The 13,382-nt window shown below is 39.4% G+C and overlaps 1 protein-coding gene across 1 annotated transcript in view; it reads right to left on the bottom strand.

Moving 5' to 3' along the window:
• LOC140236292 (uncharacterized) overlaps positions 1 to 13,382 on the bottom strand; it is a 98,251-nt gene that overhangs the window by 15,801 nt on the left and 69,068 nt on the right. Inside the window, exons 12-13 of the mRNA XM_072316246.1 lie at positions 8,656 to 8,838; positions 156 to 335 (exon numbers count right to left, since the gene is read on the bottom strand). Coding sequence (XP_072172347.1) covers positions 156 to 335; positions 8,656 to 8,838 — 363 coding nt within the window. The remainder of the gene's footprint in view (positions 1 to 155; positions 336 to 8,655; positions 8,839 to 13,382) is intronic.

The raw sequence follows: 13,382 nt of genomic DNA, 5'->3' as shown, positions 1-13,382 counted from the left end.
ACCACTTCGACTACAGAAAAGTTTCATTTCAACAGTTTTCCTATAAAAAGACCTGACATAAGGTACGACTAGATTGTGGGATGTGACATGATATTCTTTGCTTCCCTCCCTCAGTTTGAACAAATTGGTAGCTAAATGAAATAAATGATTCTTACTTTACAGCGAGAAGCCTGTGAGGAAATTGTCGTGAAGAATGTCCTTGGCAGTTTAACCGGAAAGAAACTGGCATGTTGAAGATTGGGCAGACGACAAAGAAATACAGCCAAGTTTGCTGCTCCTGACTCTGAGACTAAGCTGGAGTGCGGTTTGGAAGGATCCAAGGAAAGCTCGCTGATCTGTAAAAGTAAAAGTAAAAAAAATAAATAATAAGTAGAAATGTTGCTATGGCGACTGGTATGAATCCGACATATCGCATGACTGTCACAAATGTTTTGAAAGTTTACTTTCCTCGAAGTATAGGTTTCATTTAATTTGATCACTATTAAAGTTGGTTAAGAGAGCAAGTATTATGGTAATACGTTCAGAAATTTAACCTGACACTTGACTCTTGATTTATGACCCCATGACACCAAAATCTTCAGAGAATCATTGGCAGGAAAAATATATACATGAAATATATATATATATATATATATATATATATATATATATATAAGTATATACTACGTTTCATGAAGACACCTTGAGCCATTTTTGAAGTATGGATGAAAAAGTATCATTTTCACTTGAACTTTGACCTTTGACCTTGTGGTTCAAAGCTTTTCCTACAGAATTTTATCTGGAAATACACTCTTACACTAAGTTTAAGAAGACACCTGCTGATCTTCACCTTTAAAGGACAAGTTCACCTTCATAAACATAAGGATTGAGAGAATGTAGCAATATTAGTAGAACACATCATTGAAAGTTTGAGGAAAATCAGACAATCCGTTCAAAAGTTATGAATTTTTGAAGTTTTTGTGCAGTAACCGCTGGATGAGAAGACTACTGCAGTGTATGAATAACTTAGATGTCACATGCGTACAACAATATAAGGAAAATATAAAGAGAATTTCACAAAATGTCATCTTTTGAAAAAAGTACACATTCCCCTGACTCGTTACCGACAAATGTTATGGGTAATATTATTCCCCCTGCCTTTAGAAAGAGGCAAGTCAAGAGCTCTATCATTATACGAAAAAAGTGAAAATATGTTGAATTTTCTTTTACATTTTCTTTATACTGTTGTACGCATATGACTCACAAGCTGTAGTAGTCTCCTCATCCAGCGGTTCCAACACAAAAATTTTAAAAATTCATAACTTTTGCATCGATTGTCCAATTTTCCTCAAACTTTCACTGATGTGTTCTACTAATATTGTTTCATTCTCTCAATCCTTATGTTTATGAAGGTGAACTTGTCCTTTAACTTTAACTTTAATCTTGAGCATATGCACCCAAAAGTTGACAGGCCTAACTTCGTCCACGCATACGGCTATCAAGTTAGGTTGTCCAAAAACTGATTACGACAGGAAAGACAGACGGACAAAAAAAAAACAGACAGACGGACGGACGGACGGACAACCAAGAGAGTATGATGTTCTCAACGATGTTTACGAATGATTAGGTATACTTTTTTTCTTTTTCCTGTTCTGATTACATTATTTATTTTGTTATGCTCTACGCGGTGAAACATATCGCAACAGAGAAACTGTTATCACTTTCCGAAATAGAAAACGGACTTCGTCACTAGCAAGAAAGAAAGAGAACGCTCCAGTTATCAGAAAATAATCATGCAGCAAGACTATTTGAAATCATTGTAGCAAAAACGGTGACTTTCTCAAATGCCTGGTCAATAAGAGCTTTGTATTGTGAATCCTATAGGGAATACAGTTTGACGAGTAATAAAAAGGTGTCATTTTGTCATTTCTGTCATCCTGTTACGGTATGATTCAACACCTCCATAGCATCAAAGGCACTGGAGCTGCCTTCTTGTCACAATTTTGTAAACCTGTGTACAATAGAATAGTATTTGACTTTATCAATAGGCGACAAGTGAATATTCTTCGTAAAATGTAAGATATCGAAGGCAAATTGCTTTAATATCGATTTGAGGGAGTAATACGCATAACGTGTTCTGGAAACGCCCACAGATTAATTGCTTCCACTAAAGTCAATGATGCGAACCGGCGATTACGGCTCCATCAAGCCATCATTTGTCAGAAATAATGTATATGCACAAAGTGATACAGTATATCGGAGGTAACAGCATGAGGTCGTCACGTGGGAAGTCCTGCAAGTATATATTGTGGTCGTGTATGGGTATCCGAGATATCGTCATGACGAGATATTAACGATCTCAATATATGCGTACATAAGTTGCATACTTACACACAAAAAAAAAAAAAAACGGTGTTAAATAGTAAACACCGAGCTGGTGTTAAATTTTCGGTGCTCATTTATGGTGTTAAATTAACACCTCCGGCTGTCATTTCCAAATCTTAAACTGGTTTTTGTAGAGTTTCTTAGTAACTGCACTTCTTGTTGATTTTTAATTTAAACAAGACGATCAAGAATTTTAAAATGAAAGATTAATTGTAAAATCAAAATACTAGATTTTTGAAAAAATGTGAAAATAAATTTACACCAAAGTAACACCAGCTGGTGTGGTCTCTTATTGAAGCTGGACGGGTGTTAAACCATTGATATCAACACCAACAAATATCAAATCAACACCATGTGGTGTCATTTTTGAATTAACACCAGTACAGTGTCAAAATAACACCAGGTACAGTGTCAAATTAACACCAGATACAGTGTCAAATTAACACCACGAAGTGTCAGGTGAACACTTTTCAACACCATCACAGTGCATTTTTAACACCTGTGGGTGTGGTCCTCTATTGAAGTTTGATCGGTGTTAGATTTAATACCCGTGGTGTTAAATCTAACACCGATGTTTTTACAGTGTATATATATAACGTATTTATCATTCATGTTCCATATTTCATATTTCATACAAGTTTTATATTCAATTTGATCAGTTTGAAACAAAATTGCACAAATGTATAATCAGAGGCGTCACCAGCTTTTTTTCAAGGGGGATGCGTTTTGACCCTAAAGTAACGAGATTTTTTTTTTTTTTAAGACATTTGGAATATAGGAAGCTCTCAATCCCTAGACTTTTACTGTTGTTGAGGGAAACCAAGCGGGGAAAGGGCACCGGCGTAGCTAGGATTTCATCTTTTACAGTAAAAAAAAAAATACGATTTGGAGCTATATTTTTCCGCTTTGGAAATAAAGGGGGGAGGGCGCATCGGGCGCAGCTGCCGGCAATTACTGGTAGCAACATCAGGAGAAAGGCATAACAATTAAATGCGAGGGAGCGGAGCGAGCGAGCTTGAATATTTTGACATTTTACAGTAAAACAAATCCCTGCCGTTTGTTGCTATATTTTTTCGCTTTGGAAATAAAGGGAGGGGGCGCACCGGGCGGAAAACGGTGGGGCAGAACTGTTGGCAATTACTGGCAGCAACATCAGGTGAATTGCATAACGATTAAATGCGAGCGAGCTGAACAATTTTACATTTTACAGTCCAAAAGCTGCCGTTCTTAGCCATATTTTTTCGCTTTGGAAATCAAGGGAGGGGGCGCACCGGGCGGAACTGCTGGCAGTTACTGGCAGCAAGATCAGGTGAATTGCATAACGATTAAATGCGAGCGAGCGAAGAGAGCGAGCTTGCAAATTTGACATTTTACAGTCCAAAAACTGCCGTTCTTAGCCATATTTTTTCGCTTTGGAAATTAAGGGGGAGCGAATGTCACCGGGCGCAACTGCTGGCAATTACTGGCACTGGAAGCAACATCAGGTGAATTGCATAACGATTCAATGCGAGCGAGCGAAGAGAGCAAGCTTGGAAATGTTGACATTTTACAGTAGAAAACTGCCGTTTGTAGCTATAATTTTTCGCTTTGGAAATTAAGAGGGGGAGCACCGGGCGCAACTGCAGACAATTACTGGCAGTAACATCAGGGGAATTGCATAAAGATTAAATGCGAGCGAGCGAAGAGAGCGAGCTTGAAAATTTTACATTTTACAGTCCAAAAACTGCCGTTCTTAGCCATATTTTTTCGCTTTGGAAATTAAGGGAGGGGGCGCACCGGGCGGAACTGCTGGCAATTACTGGCAGCAACATCAGGTGAATTGCATAACGATTAAATGCGAGCGAGCTTGAAAATTTTACATTTTACAGTCCAAAAACTGCCGTTCCTAGCCATATTTTTTCGCTTTGGAAATTAAGGGGGGTGGAGCGCATGCGCACCGGGCGCAGCTGCTGGCAATTACTGGCAGCAACATCAGATGAATCGCATAACGATTCAATGCGAGCGAGCGAAGAGAGCGAGCTTGACATTTTTGACATTTTACAGTAGAAAAACTGCCGTTTGTAGCTATATTTTTTCGCTTTTTTCGAAATTAAGGGGGGGGGCGCTTCGGGCGCAACTGGACGATTACTGGCAGTAACATCATGGGAATTACATAAAGATTAAATGCGAGCGAGCTTGAAAATTTTGACATTTTACAATCCCCAAACTGCCATTTGATGCTATATCTTTTTTTGCTTTCGAAATTGAGGGGGCGCACCGGGCGCAACTGCTGGCAATTACTGGCAGCAATATTAGGAGCATTTAAATGCGAGCGAGCGAAGCCAGCGAGATTGAATATTTTGACATTTTACAGTAAAACAAATCCCTGCCGTTTGTTGCTATATTTTTTCGCTTTGGAAATAAAGGGAGGGGGCGCACCGGGCGGAAAACGGTGGGGCAGAACTGTTGGCAATTACTGGCAGCAACATCAGGTGAATTGCATAACGATTAAATGCGAGCGAGCTGAACAATTTTACATTTTACAGTCCAAAAGCTGCCGTTCTTAAGCCATATTTTTCGCTTTGGAAATCAAGGGAGGGGGCGCACCGGGCGGAACTGCTGGCAATTACTGGCAGCAAGATCAGGTGAATTGCATAACGATTAAATGCGAGCGAGCGAAGAGAGCGAGCTTGAAAATTTGACATTTTACAGTCCAAAAACTGCCGTTCTTAGCCATATTTTTTCGCTTTGGAAATTAAGGGGGAGCGCATGTCACCGGGCGCAACTGCTGGCAATTACTGGCACTGGAAGCAACATCAGGTGAATTGCATAACGATTCAATGCGAGCGAGCGAAGAGAGCGAGCTTGGAAATGTTGACATTACAGTAGAAAACTGCCGTTTTGCAACTGATTGACAAATTGCCCTACATCGACGTAAATAAGCACTAAATTAATCAGTGTTTTAGTAGTAGCTACAAACTGCCGTTTGTAGCTATAATTTTTCGCTTTGGAAATTAAGAGGGGGAGCACCGGGCGCAACTGCAGACAATTACTGGCAGTAACATCAGGGGAATTGCATAAAGATTAAATGCGAGCGAGCGAAGAGAGCGAGCTTGAAAATTTTACATTTTACAGTCCAAAAACTGCCGTTCTTAGCCATATTTTTTCGCTTTGGAAATTAAGGTAGGGGGCGCACCGGGCGGAACTGCTGGCAATTACTGGCAGCAACATCAGGTGAATTGCATAACGATTAAATGCGAGCGAGCTTGAAAATTTTACATTTTACAGTCCAAAAACTGCCGTTCCTAGCCATATTTTTTCGCTTTGGAAATTAAGGGGGGTGGAGCGCATGCCACCGGGCGCAGCTGCTGGCAATTACTGGCAGCAACATCAGGTGAATTGCATAACGATTCAATGCGAGCGAGCGAAGAGAGCGAGCTTGACATTTTTGACATTTTACAGTAGAAAAACTGCCGTTTGTAGCTATATTTTTTCGCTTTTTTCGAAATTAAGGGGGGCGCTTCGGGCGCAACTGGACGATTACTGGCAGTAACATCATGGGAATTGCATAAAGATTAAATGCAAGCGAGCTTGAAAATTTTGACATTTTACAATCCCCAAACTGCCATTTGATGCTATATCTTTTTTTGCTTTCGAAATTGAGGGGGCGCACCGGGCGCAACTGCTGGCAATTACTGGCAGCAATATTAGGAGCATTTAAATGCGAGCGAGCGGAGCCAGCGAGCTTGAAAATTGTGACATTTTACAGTCCCAAAACTGCCGTTTGTAGCTATATTTTTTGCAGTAAGGAGGGGGGGTGCACCGGGTGGAACTGCCGGCAATTACTGGCAGCAACTTCAGGAGAATGGCATTACGACTAAATGCCAGCGAGCGAGCTTGAAAATTTTAACATTTTACAGTCCAAAACCTGCCGTTTGTAGCTATACTTTTTCGCTTTGGAAATTAAGAGGGGAGGGGGGGGGCGCCCGGTGCACCCCTCCCCCTGGATCCGCCACTGGTAGTCAAGGGTGTCGGTTTATGTTCATGACTGGGGGAGGTATGACCAGCGAGGTGGCGTCGAAGTGACCAAGTATAGGAAGGTCCAAAATCTATGTATATAGTCAACACTGTATAGAATACACTTGCACTAGTAGATAATTATGTATAAAATCAGTGCTGCCAGAACCATGGGTGCGAATTGCTTTTGCCTTTTGAATTGCTTTTTCTGTTTTTGTCTCCAAGGCAAAATTAAAAAAAAAAATAAAAATAAATAGATGAAAAATAATAATCATTTAGTGTCTGGCGTTGAGGTCGCTCGCAGACTGAAGTTTTTTTTTTGTTGTTGTTTTGTTTGTTTGTTTGTTTTTTTTTAGGGTCTGAAGGGGGGTGCGTTCGCACCCAACGCACCCCCCCCCCCCCCCGACGCCCATGTATAAAGGACGTATAATTGATGAGTAATATGAGGAACCCACTAAAAAGCAAAGCCATTATGTGCATACATATAATATATATATATATATATATATATATATATATATATATATATATATAATTATATTATACATAATTACAATATATATATATATATAATATATATATAGTATATATATATATATATATATATATATATACATATATATATATATATATATATATAGGAGCTTGTAGGCAAAAAGTTAATTTTGAAGATTTTGAAGTATGGTTTCTGTCAAAAAGCACAAAATGATACCTTTTAAATGATATATTTGACACTGCATAGGACCTATAAAGGTACAGTGTACATTCTTGAAGTTACGGTAAAGAGAAATAAAAATGTTCTTATTATTCTTTTTCTTTTTCTTGACCTTTAATCGCAAATATGGACTTATCCGTTTTTGCGAACAAACTCTTCATATACAGGGCTCGACACTTCATCGCTTCGTTTGTTTGTTTGTTTTTTTATTGTTGTTAATTTGGTTTTTTTTTCCTTTTTTTCTTTTTTTCTTTGGCAGTGGTTTCCGATTCGAGAAACTATAACCTCAAAATCTAACATTTTGTTTCCCCTAATAATCTATTGTGAATCTTTATATAGTTGTTCAAATTCTGGTAGCCTGACACCCATTTTGAATGGCTCTGATCCTTTGACCTTCAAGCCACGAGCAAGACCAATGACGGTCAAAAACTTAGAATTAAAGGTGTAGCTGCGGTGGAAGTTGATGTATACCAGCCTGTTTCACTGTACGCTCATGTTTCCACATCCACTTCAGACTCGGTAGAGATGAGCTGAAACATCTAACATTATGATAACTATGTCGTATGACTCCCATACGAGAAACAAGAAGAAAAGAGAGTATTGCTTTGGTCAGCAATGCTGACTGCATGTCTGCTCTTAGTATTTCGGAAGACGTAGTCCCTTTTTCTTCAAGCACGGAAATTTGAAAGCAATAAACAATTGTAGTTTGAGTTAAGTTTATGTAATATTGGATACGGTTTGGACTCGAAGGGTTGTACTATTAGCTGCTCATGTGCACACAACATGTGTTGAATCTTACAGGTTCTCATGAGCCGAGAGTATTGATAGCTACGGTGCGTAATAAATGTACTTTATTATCATAAACCGCTGAAATGCATGCAATCTTTTCCCAAAGTGTGTTAGTCTACGTGTGGTCAGTCTGTAGAACACTTTTTTTTCTCATTACAGGTGACAATCACTAAAACAAGACAAGTGTTCACAGGCACACAATTGCGTGTTATATCATTACCAGCATTGTCACATTAGTAACAGACAATCAGTGTTGGTAACTTCAGAGGGTTTCTGGTACAAGAGTCAAAGGACTTCGTGAAGAGGAGGTAGGCCTACTCAATGTCCATAGGACATTTCCAATTCAAAAGTCTTTTCCGCCTATGATGAGTTGTACCAAAATATGACACTTGAAACCATACCAAAGAAGATGTATTTTGGTGCTTCGTGCTTTACTGTGGCTAAGATAATTATATAAGTACAAAATAGAAACTTCGGAAAATGCAGCTCTACAAACACACAAAACGGCGTCTTCAAAAGAAACCTGAGAAATAAATAAAAAACAAAACATGATCAAAACCAAATTGTTTCAAATTGGCAATGGTGCAAACTGCATAAATCGACAGTTTAAGCCATAAGATTTGGTCAACGTAACGTTTGAAATGATTTGAGAATTAGAATATAGACTACCGAGTTAGGATCAAGGCTTCAAAAGTAATGATCCACACTCAGTATAGTCTACATTTTGGAAGCCTACTACGTTTCCAACAGCAAATGACACATTGCATAATGCTCAATAAAAGATTACATACCTGGCATGATGATGCAAAGGTGACGGCTGTAGAGAGGAAACTATCGGACATGTAGGGACACTCCAGATTGAAACTCGAAAGACGGGGCATGGTAAACACCCATTTGGCAAAGTCATCTCCCATCGAGGATTGATAGTGGGAATCGTCCTGAATGCTCTCAAAAACCAAGTGCAGATCTTGAATCTGCAGAGGAAATGAGTCACGATAAAAAAGTGAGGAATAATTATAATCATGTGAAAATGGCAAGAATGAAAAACTCAAACTGTGAAGAGCCTATTTGCTTCCAAAGCGTTAAATCCATTATTTTCAATGGATTTAGCGCCTTTTGGAAGCAAGCTCTTCATATTTTACCAAGCCATCAAGCCCTTTTGCCTAATGGAGAGAATGGAGACAAATCCTTCAACAAAACAAACAAAATAAAATATGTACTGTTGGCATGCTCTGCCTAAGTTTTATATTCGGTAGTCATTTTCCGACGGTTCAAGAATGACATCATGTACAAGACACAGTATTGTTTCTTAACTGCTGTTGAAACGTTTTTGTCTGTCGTTTATTTGTTTCTTTCCGTTTTCTATCCATGAGTTCCAGAAAACCCAGAAGACCTTTAAAATAAGGAAGCAGAAGTTTGATCGTCAAATGTAATTTTAGAAAATAAAGAATTGTAATCAAGTTGTATGTCAAATTGTTAGGGTTTCACAATGGTTTCCAATGTTCACAACTTCGAATCCCTCCTTCCTTTTATTTTTGTTTCCACACGTTAAGACGGTGACGCACTGCATATGAACAGAATCTCATCTTTAAAGTAAGTTTTCTCATAGAAGCACTCCTACATGTTAGTATTATGTTATTCATTTTAATGGGTGATGTACTAAAATCTATTTTTAAATAGAAGTTTAAGCCTAGCATATACTGTTTTAGAATATGCCATACAGTCATATTATGTTACATTTTGTGGTGCATATATATATATATATATATATAATAGTTTTTGTATATAATTATCGAAGAAACCAACATTAACCAAGACAATGGTGGAAGCCTGAAACACGTTTTATACTAGTAATAATAGAAATGATCAACGATACACTCAAACAGACACCTCTTGTAGAGCGTTGGAAATACGTTGATGACATGACCATTGCTGAGAATAGGAAAAACTCTGCAAGTGTAGTCTCGGACATACTCAAGGAACTGTGCCGAAGCGGAGATGAAACTTAACCCTTCGACATGTAAAGTGATGCGTGTCGCGTTCACCAAAATACCACTCCCGTGTGGAGCCGGGAAATGTGCAAACGCCGGGAAATGTGCAAACACCGGGAAATGTGCAAACGTCTCGCCGGGAATTGTGCAAACGCCGGGAAGTGTCCAAATGTCTCGCCGGGAAATATGCAAACATGACGCCGGGAAATGTGCAAAAGTTCAATTTTGCCGGGAAATGTGCAAACATCGCCGGGAAACGTGCAAACCATGATAGCAATACTGTGTATAAGATGATAGCTAAACCCCATGTCAAATCTGCGCATAAACCTCCACCATTAATATTTTCTTAATAAGATCCTAGACAGATTTTCAACAAAAAAACTGCAGGTAGCACCATTATTGAAATGGGATTTTAATTTGTTTAGACTAGTCATACCCCCCACCCCTCTCCAAAAAAAAGGGGGGACCTCGAAGTCCCAAAACTACGATTTTATCAAAATTCTTCTTATATTCTATACCCGAATAAGATAGAACTTGGTTGGTGGTATAAAACATTGATGACAGTAGTTCAAGTTTAATGGCAAATCCAGGGATTCAGGACACGAGGCCATGGGGGGGGGGAGGCTTCAACACCCCTCCCTAGCCCCCTTTCGGGGAAGGGTGGGGAGTTGAATCTTTGGAATTTTTAATCTTCTTCTTTCGAATCAAACAAAGATAGAACTACGCTAATGCTATGCAGACACTATAGTTACTGAAATTTCAGGTTTGATGATGACGGATCCAGGGTTGCCCTGATAGGGGTGTGAGGGGGAGGAGAGGAATTGTCCACATATTCTGTATGGTCATGAAATCTTTTCATGATTTTCACCTTATATGATTCAGATTTGTTAAAATGACCACCCCGCCGAAGAGGAAGGGGTGGGGTGTAAGCCTCAGAGAGTCCCTATAAAGTCTGGATCTCCTATAGAAGCGTAGAACTAAGTTAGTGCTATGAAAACATTAATGACTGAAATTTCATGTTTGATTATGGTGGGTGCAGGGCTGCCCTGATTGGGGAAGGGTCGGGTAAGGGGGAGGGGGAGATTTTCCTTTTTTTTTATTAATGTCTTCAAAGCACTAACTTAGCCCTATCTTCTTCTTTTTTTATTCGAGAGAAAAGGATAACATTTCACAGTTTAGGGACTCTGAAGCTTACCCCCCCCCCCCCGCCCTCCTTCAGTGGTGTATGTGTGTGTGTGTGGGTGTGTGTGTGTGTGTGTGTGTGTGTGTGTGTGTGTGTGTGTGTTTGTGGGTGTGTGTGTGTGTGTGTAGGGGGAGGCTCATTTTCTCAAATTAAGATCATATCACCATAAAATGCAATCTGCCAAGTTTTGTAAAAATCCGTTGCAGATTCACCAAGAAGATGCTGAAAATGTGGAAAAACCTTCTCCCCCCCCCCCCAAAAAAAAAAAAAAACAAAAAAAAACAAAAAACAAACCCTGGGTTCGCCATAATCAAACGTGAAATTTCAGTCATTAATGTCTTCATTAGCACTAACTTACTTTTTCGGTTTGACAGAAGGACAAAAAAAAAATCCAGAGTGTAGGGACTCTGAGGCTTCAACCCCCTCCGGGGAGGGGGGGGGGGCTCATTTTATCAATTAAGATCACACTACCATAAACGTGCTATTTGCCATGTTTGATGAAGATTCGTAGTAGATTCTTTAAAAAGATGCTGAAAATGTGGAAAATCCCCCTCCTCCCCCCCCCCCCATCCCCCGAAATGGGCACCCCTTGATCCGCCATAATAAAGCATGAAATTTCAGTCATTAAAGTCATCATAGTTAACTTACTTCTATCTGTTCTGGTTTGACAGAAGAAGATTGAAAAATTCCAGAGATTAAGGATCTGACGCTAGGGTCATTTGCACTCATTTCAACACATACAGACCATATCACCGTAAAAATGCTATCTGCCAAGTTTGATGATAATCTGTCGTGAGATTTATCGAGAAGATGCTGAAAATGTGGACAATCCCCTTCCTCTGCATCACCCCCCCCCCCCTTTCCCCCATCAGGGCACCCCTGGATCCGTTATGATTTTAAAAAAAAAAATGAAATTTCAGTCACTAATGTCTTCAAAGCACTAACTTAGCTCTATCTGTTTTTTTAGGTTCGGCAGAAGAAAAAAAATCCATAGTTCAACCAGTTTAAGGGTTCAACCACCCCCTTCCTTTGGTGGTGGTGGCTGGTGAGGGGGGACTCATGTTAAAAAAAATGACAACCACATCATTATTAAGATGCTATCTGCAAATCTGGTGAAAATCCGTTGTGGTCGCTATAGACAGGTGGGGGCTACGACATGTGGTAAAGGTAGTAATGATTCATCCGCAAGTTTGATTGACAGTTTCTCTTCGATCTACATGTATACATAATATAGGTATCCCGGCGGCTTTTGCACTTTTCCCGGCAAAATTGAACATTTGCACATTTCCCGTCGTCCCCACGTTTGCACATTTCTCGTTGATGAAATCTAGAGATTTGCACATTTCCCGGCAAGACGTTTGCACATTTCCCGGCGTTTGCACATTTCCCGGCTCCACATCCCGCCCAACCAGCTCCAAGCTGAACGACAATGTATTGGAAGAAAATAATAAACGAGGTCAAGCTCCTTGGTGTTCCTATTCAAAGCAATCTTTGCTAGAATTCGTATGTTGGCGACATTGTCAAGCGACCTGCGACGAAGCTATACGTACTCCTCGTCATGAAACGGTACAGAGCGCCATCTGAAGACCTACTAAACATCTTGATACTAGCTACATCAGAACAGTCATAGAGCATTGTGTACCGGTATGGCACTCATCCATTACCAATAAACAAAGTATATTTATCACCATTGCAATTGTTCAGAAAAGATATCCGTATAATCCGTATAATCTTGGGTAATAGGTAGGATTTATGAGAAGGCCTGTGCCATGTGCAACATAACTTCACTCTGTGATAGAAGAGATCAATTGTGTCTGAGGTTCGCTCTACGCGAGATTTCCAGACTGGCTTCCGCCAACTCAGAGCAGCTACAGAGCCCTAAGACATAGCAACAAACTCAGGGAGATCAAGTGCACGACTGAACGTTATAGGAACAATGAAATGCCTTAGACAATGATTCTAAACTAAGCAGGAGATTGGCTGTTTGAAGTTTTCAAGTGGTATTTGTATTGCACAATAAATTGTATTATTCTGTTTTCACATTATAACTCATACCAAAGGTATTTCATTCAGAGACATTAAAGTTTGAATGTTTGTTTGTTTGTTTGTTTTTTGTTTTGTTGTTGTTTATTTCCATTTGAGAAGATGGATAGTCTATATTCAGCTACGTTAAGCTGGTCTTCCATGTGGGGGCCAGTTGGATGTGAGGACCCCATGCAGATTGATAAGTTGCAGTTTGATAACTTTTTAATAGGTTGAATACTAAAAGAAATTTCATTTGATTATTATTTTACATAGGATACCATAATGTGATATATTTTCAATATAACACAATGTGAAGACT

The sequence above is a fragment of the Diadema setosum genome, chromosome 12 (genome assembly GCF_964275005.1).
Source record: "Diadema setosum chromosome 12, eeDiaSeto1, whole genome shotgun sequence".
Classification (NCBI taxonomy): domain Eukaryota; kingdom Metazoa; phylum Echinodermata; class Echinoidea; order Diadematoida; family Diadematidae; genus Diadema; species Diadema setosum.
This window is presented reverse-complemented; position numbering and strand designations above follow the sequence as displayed.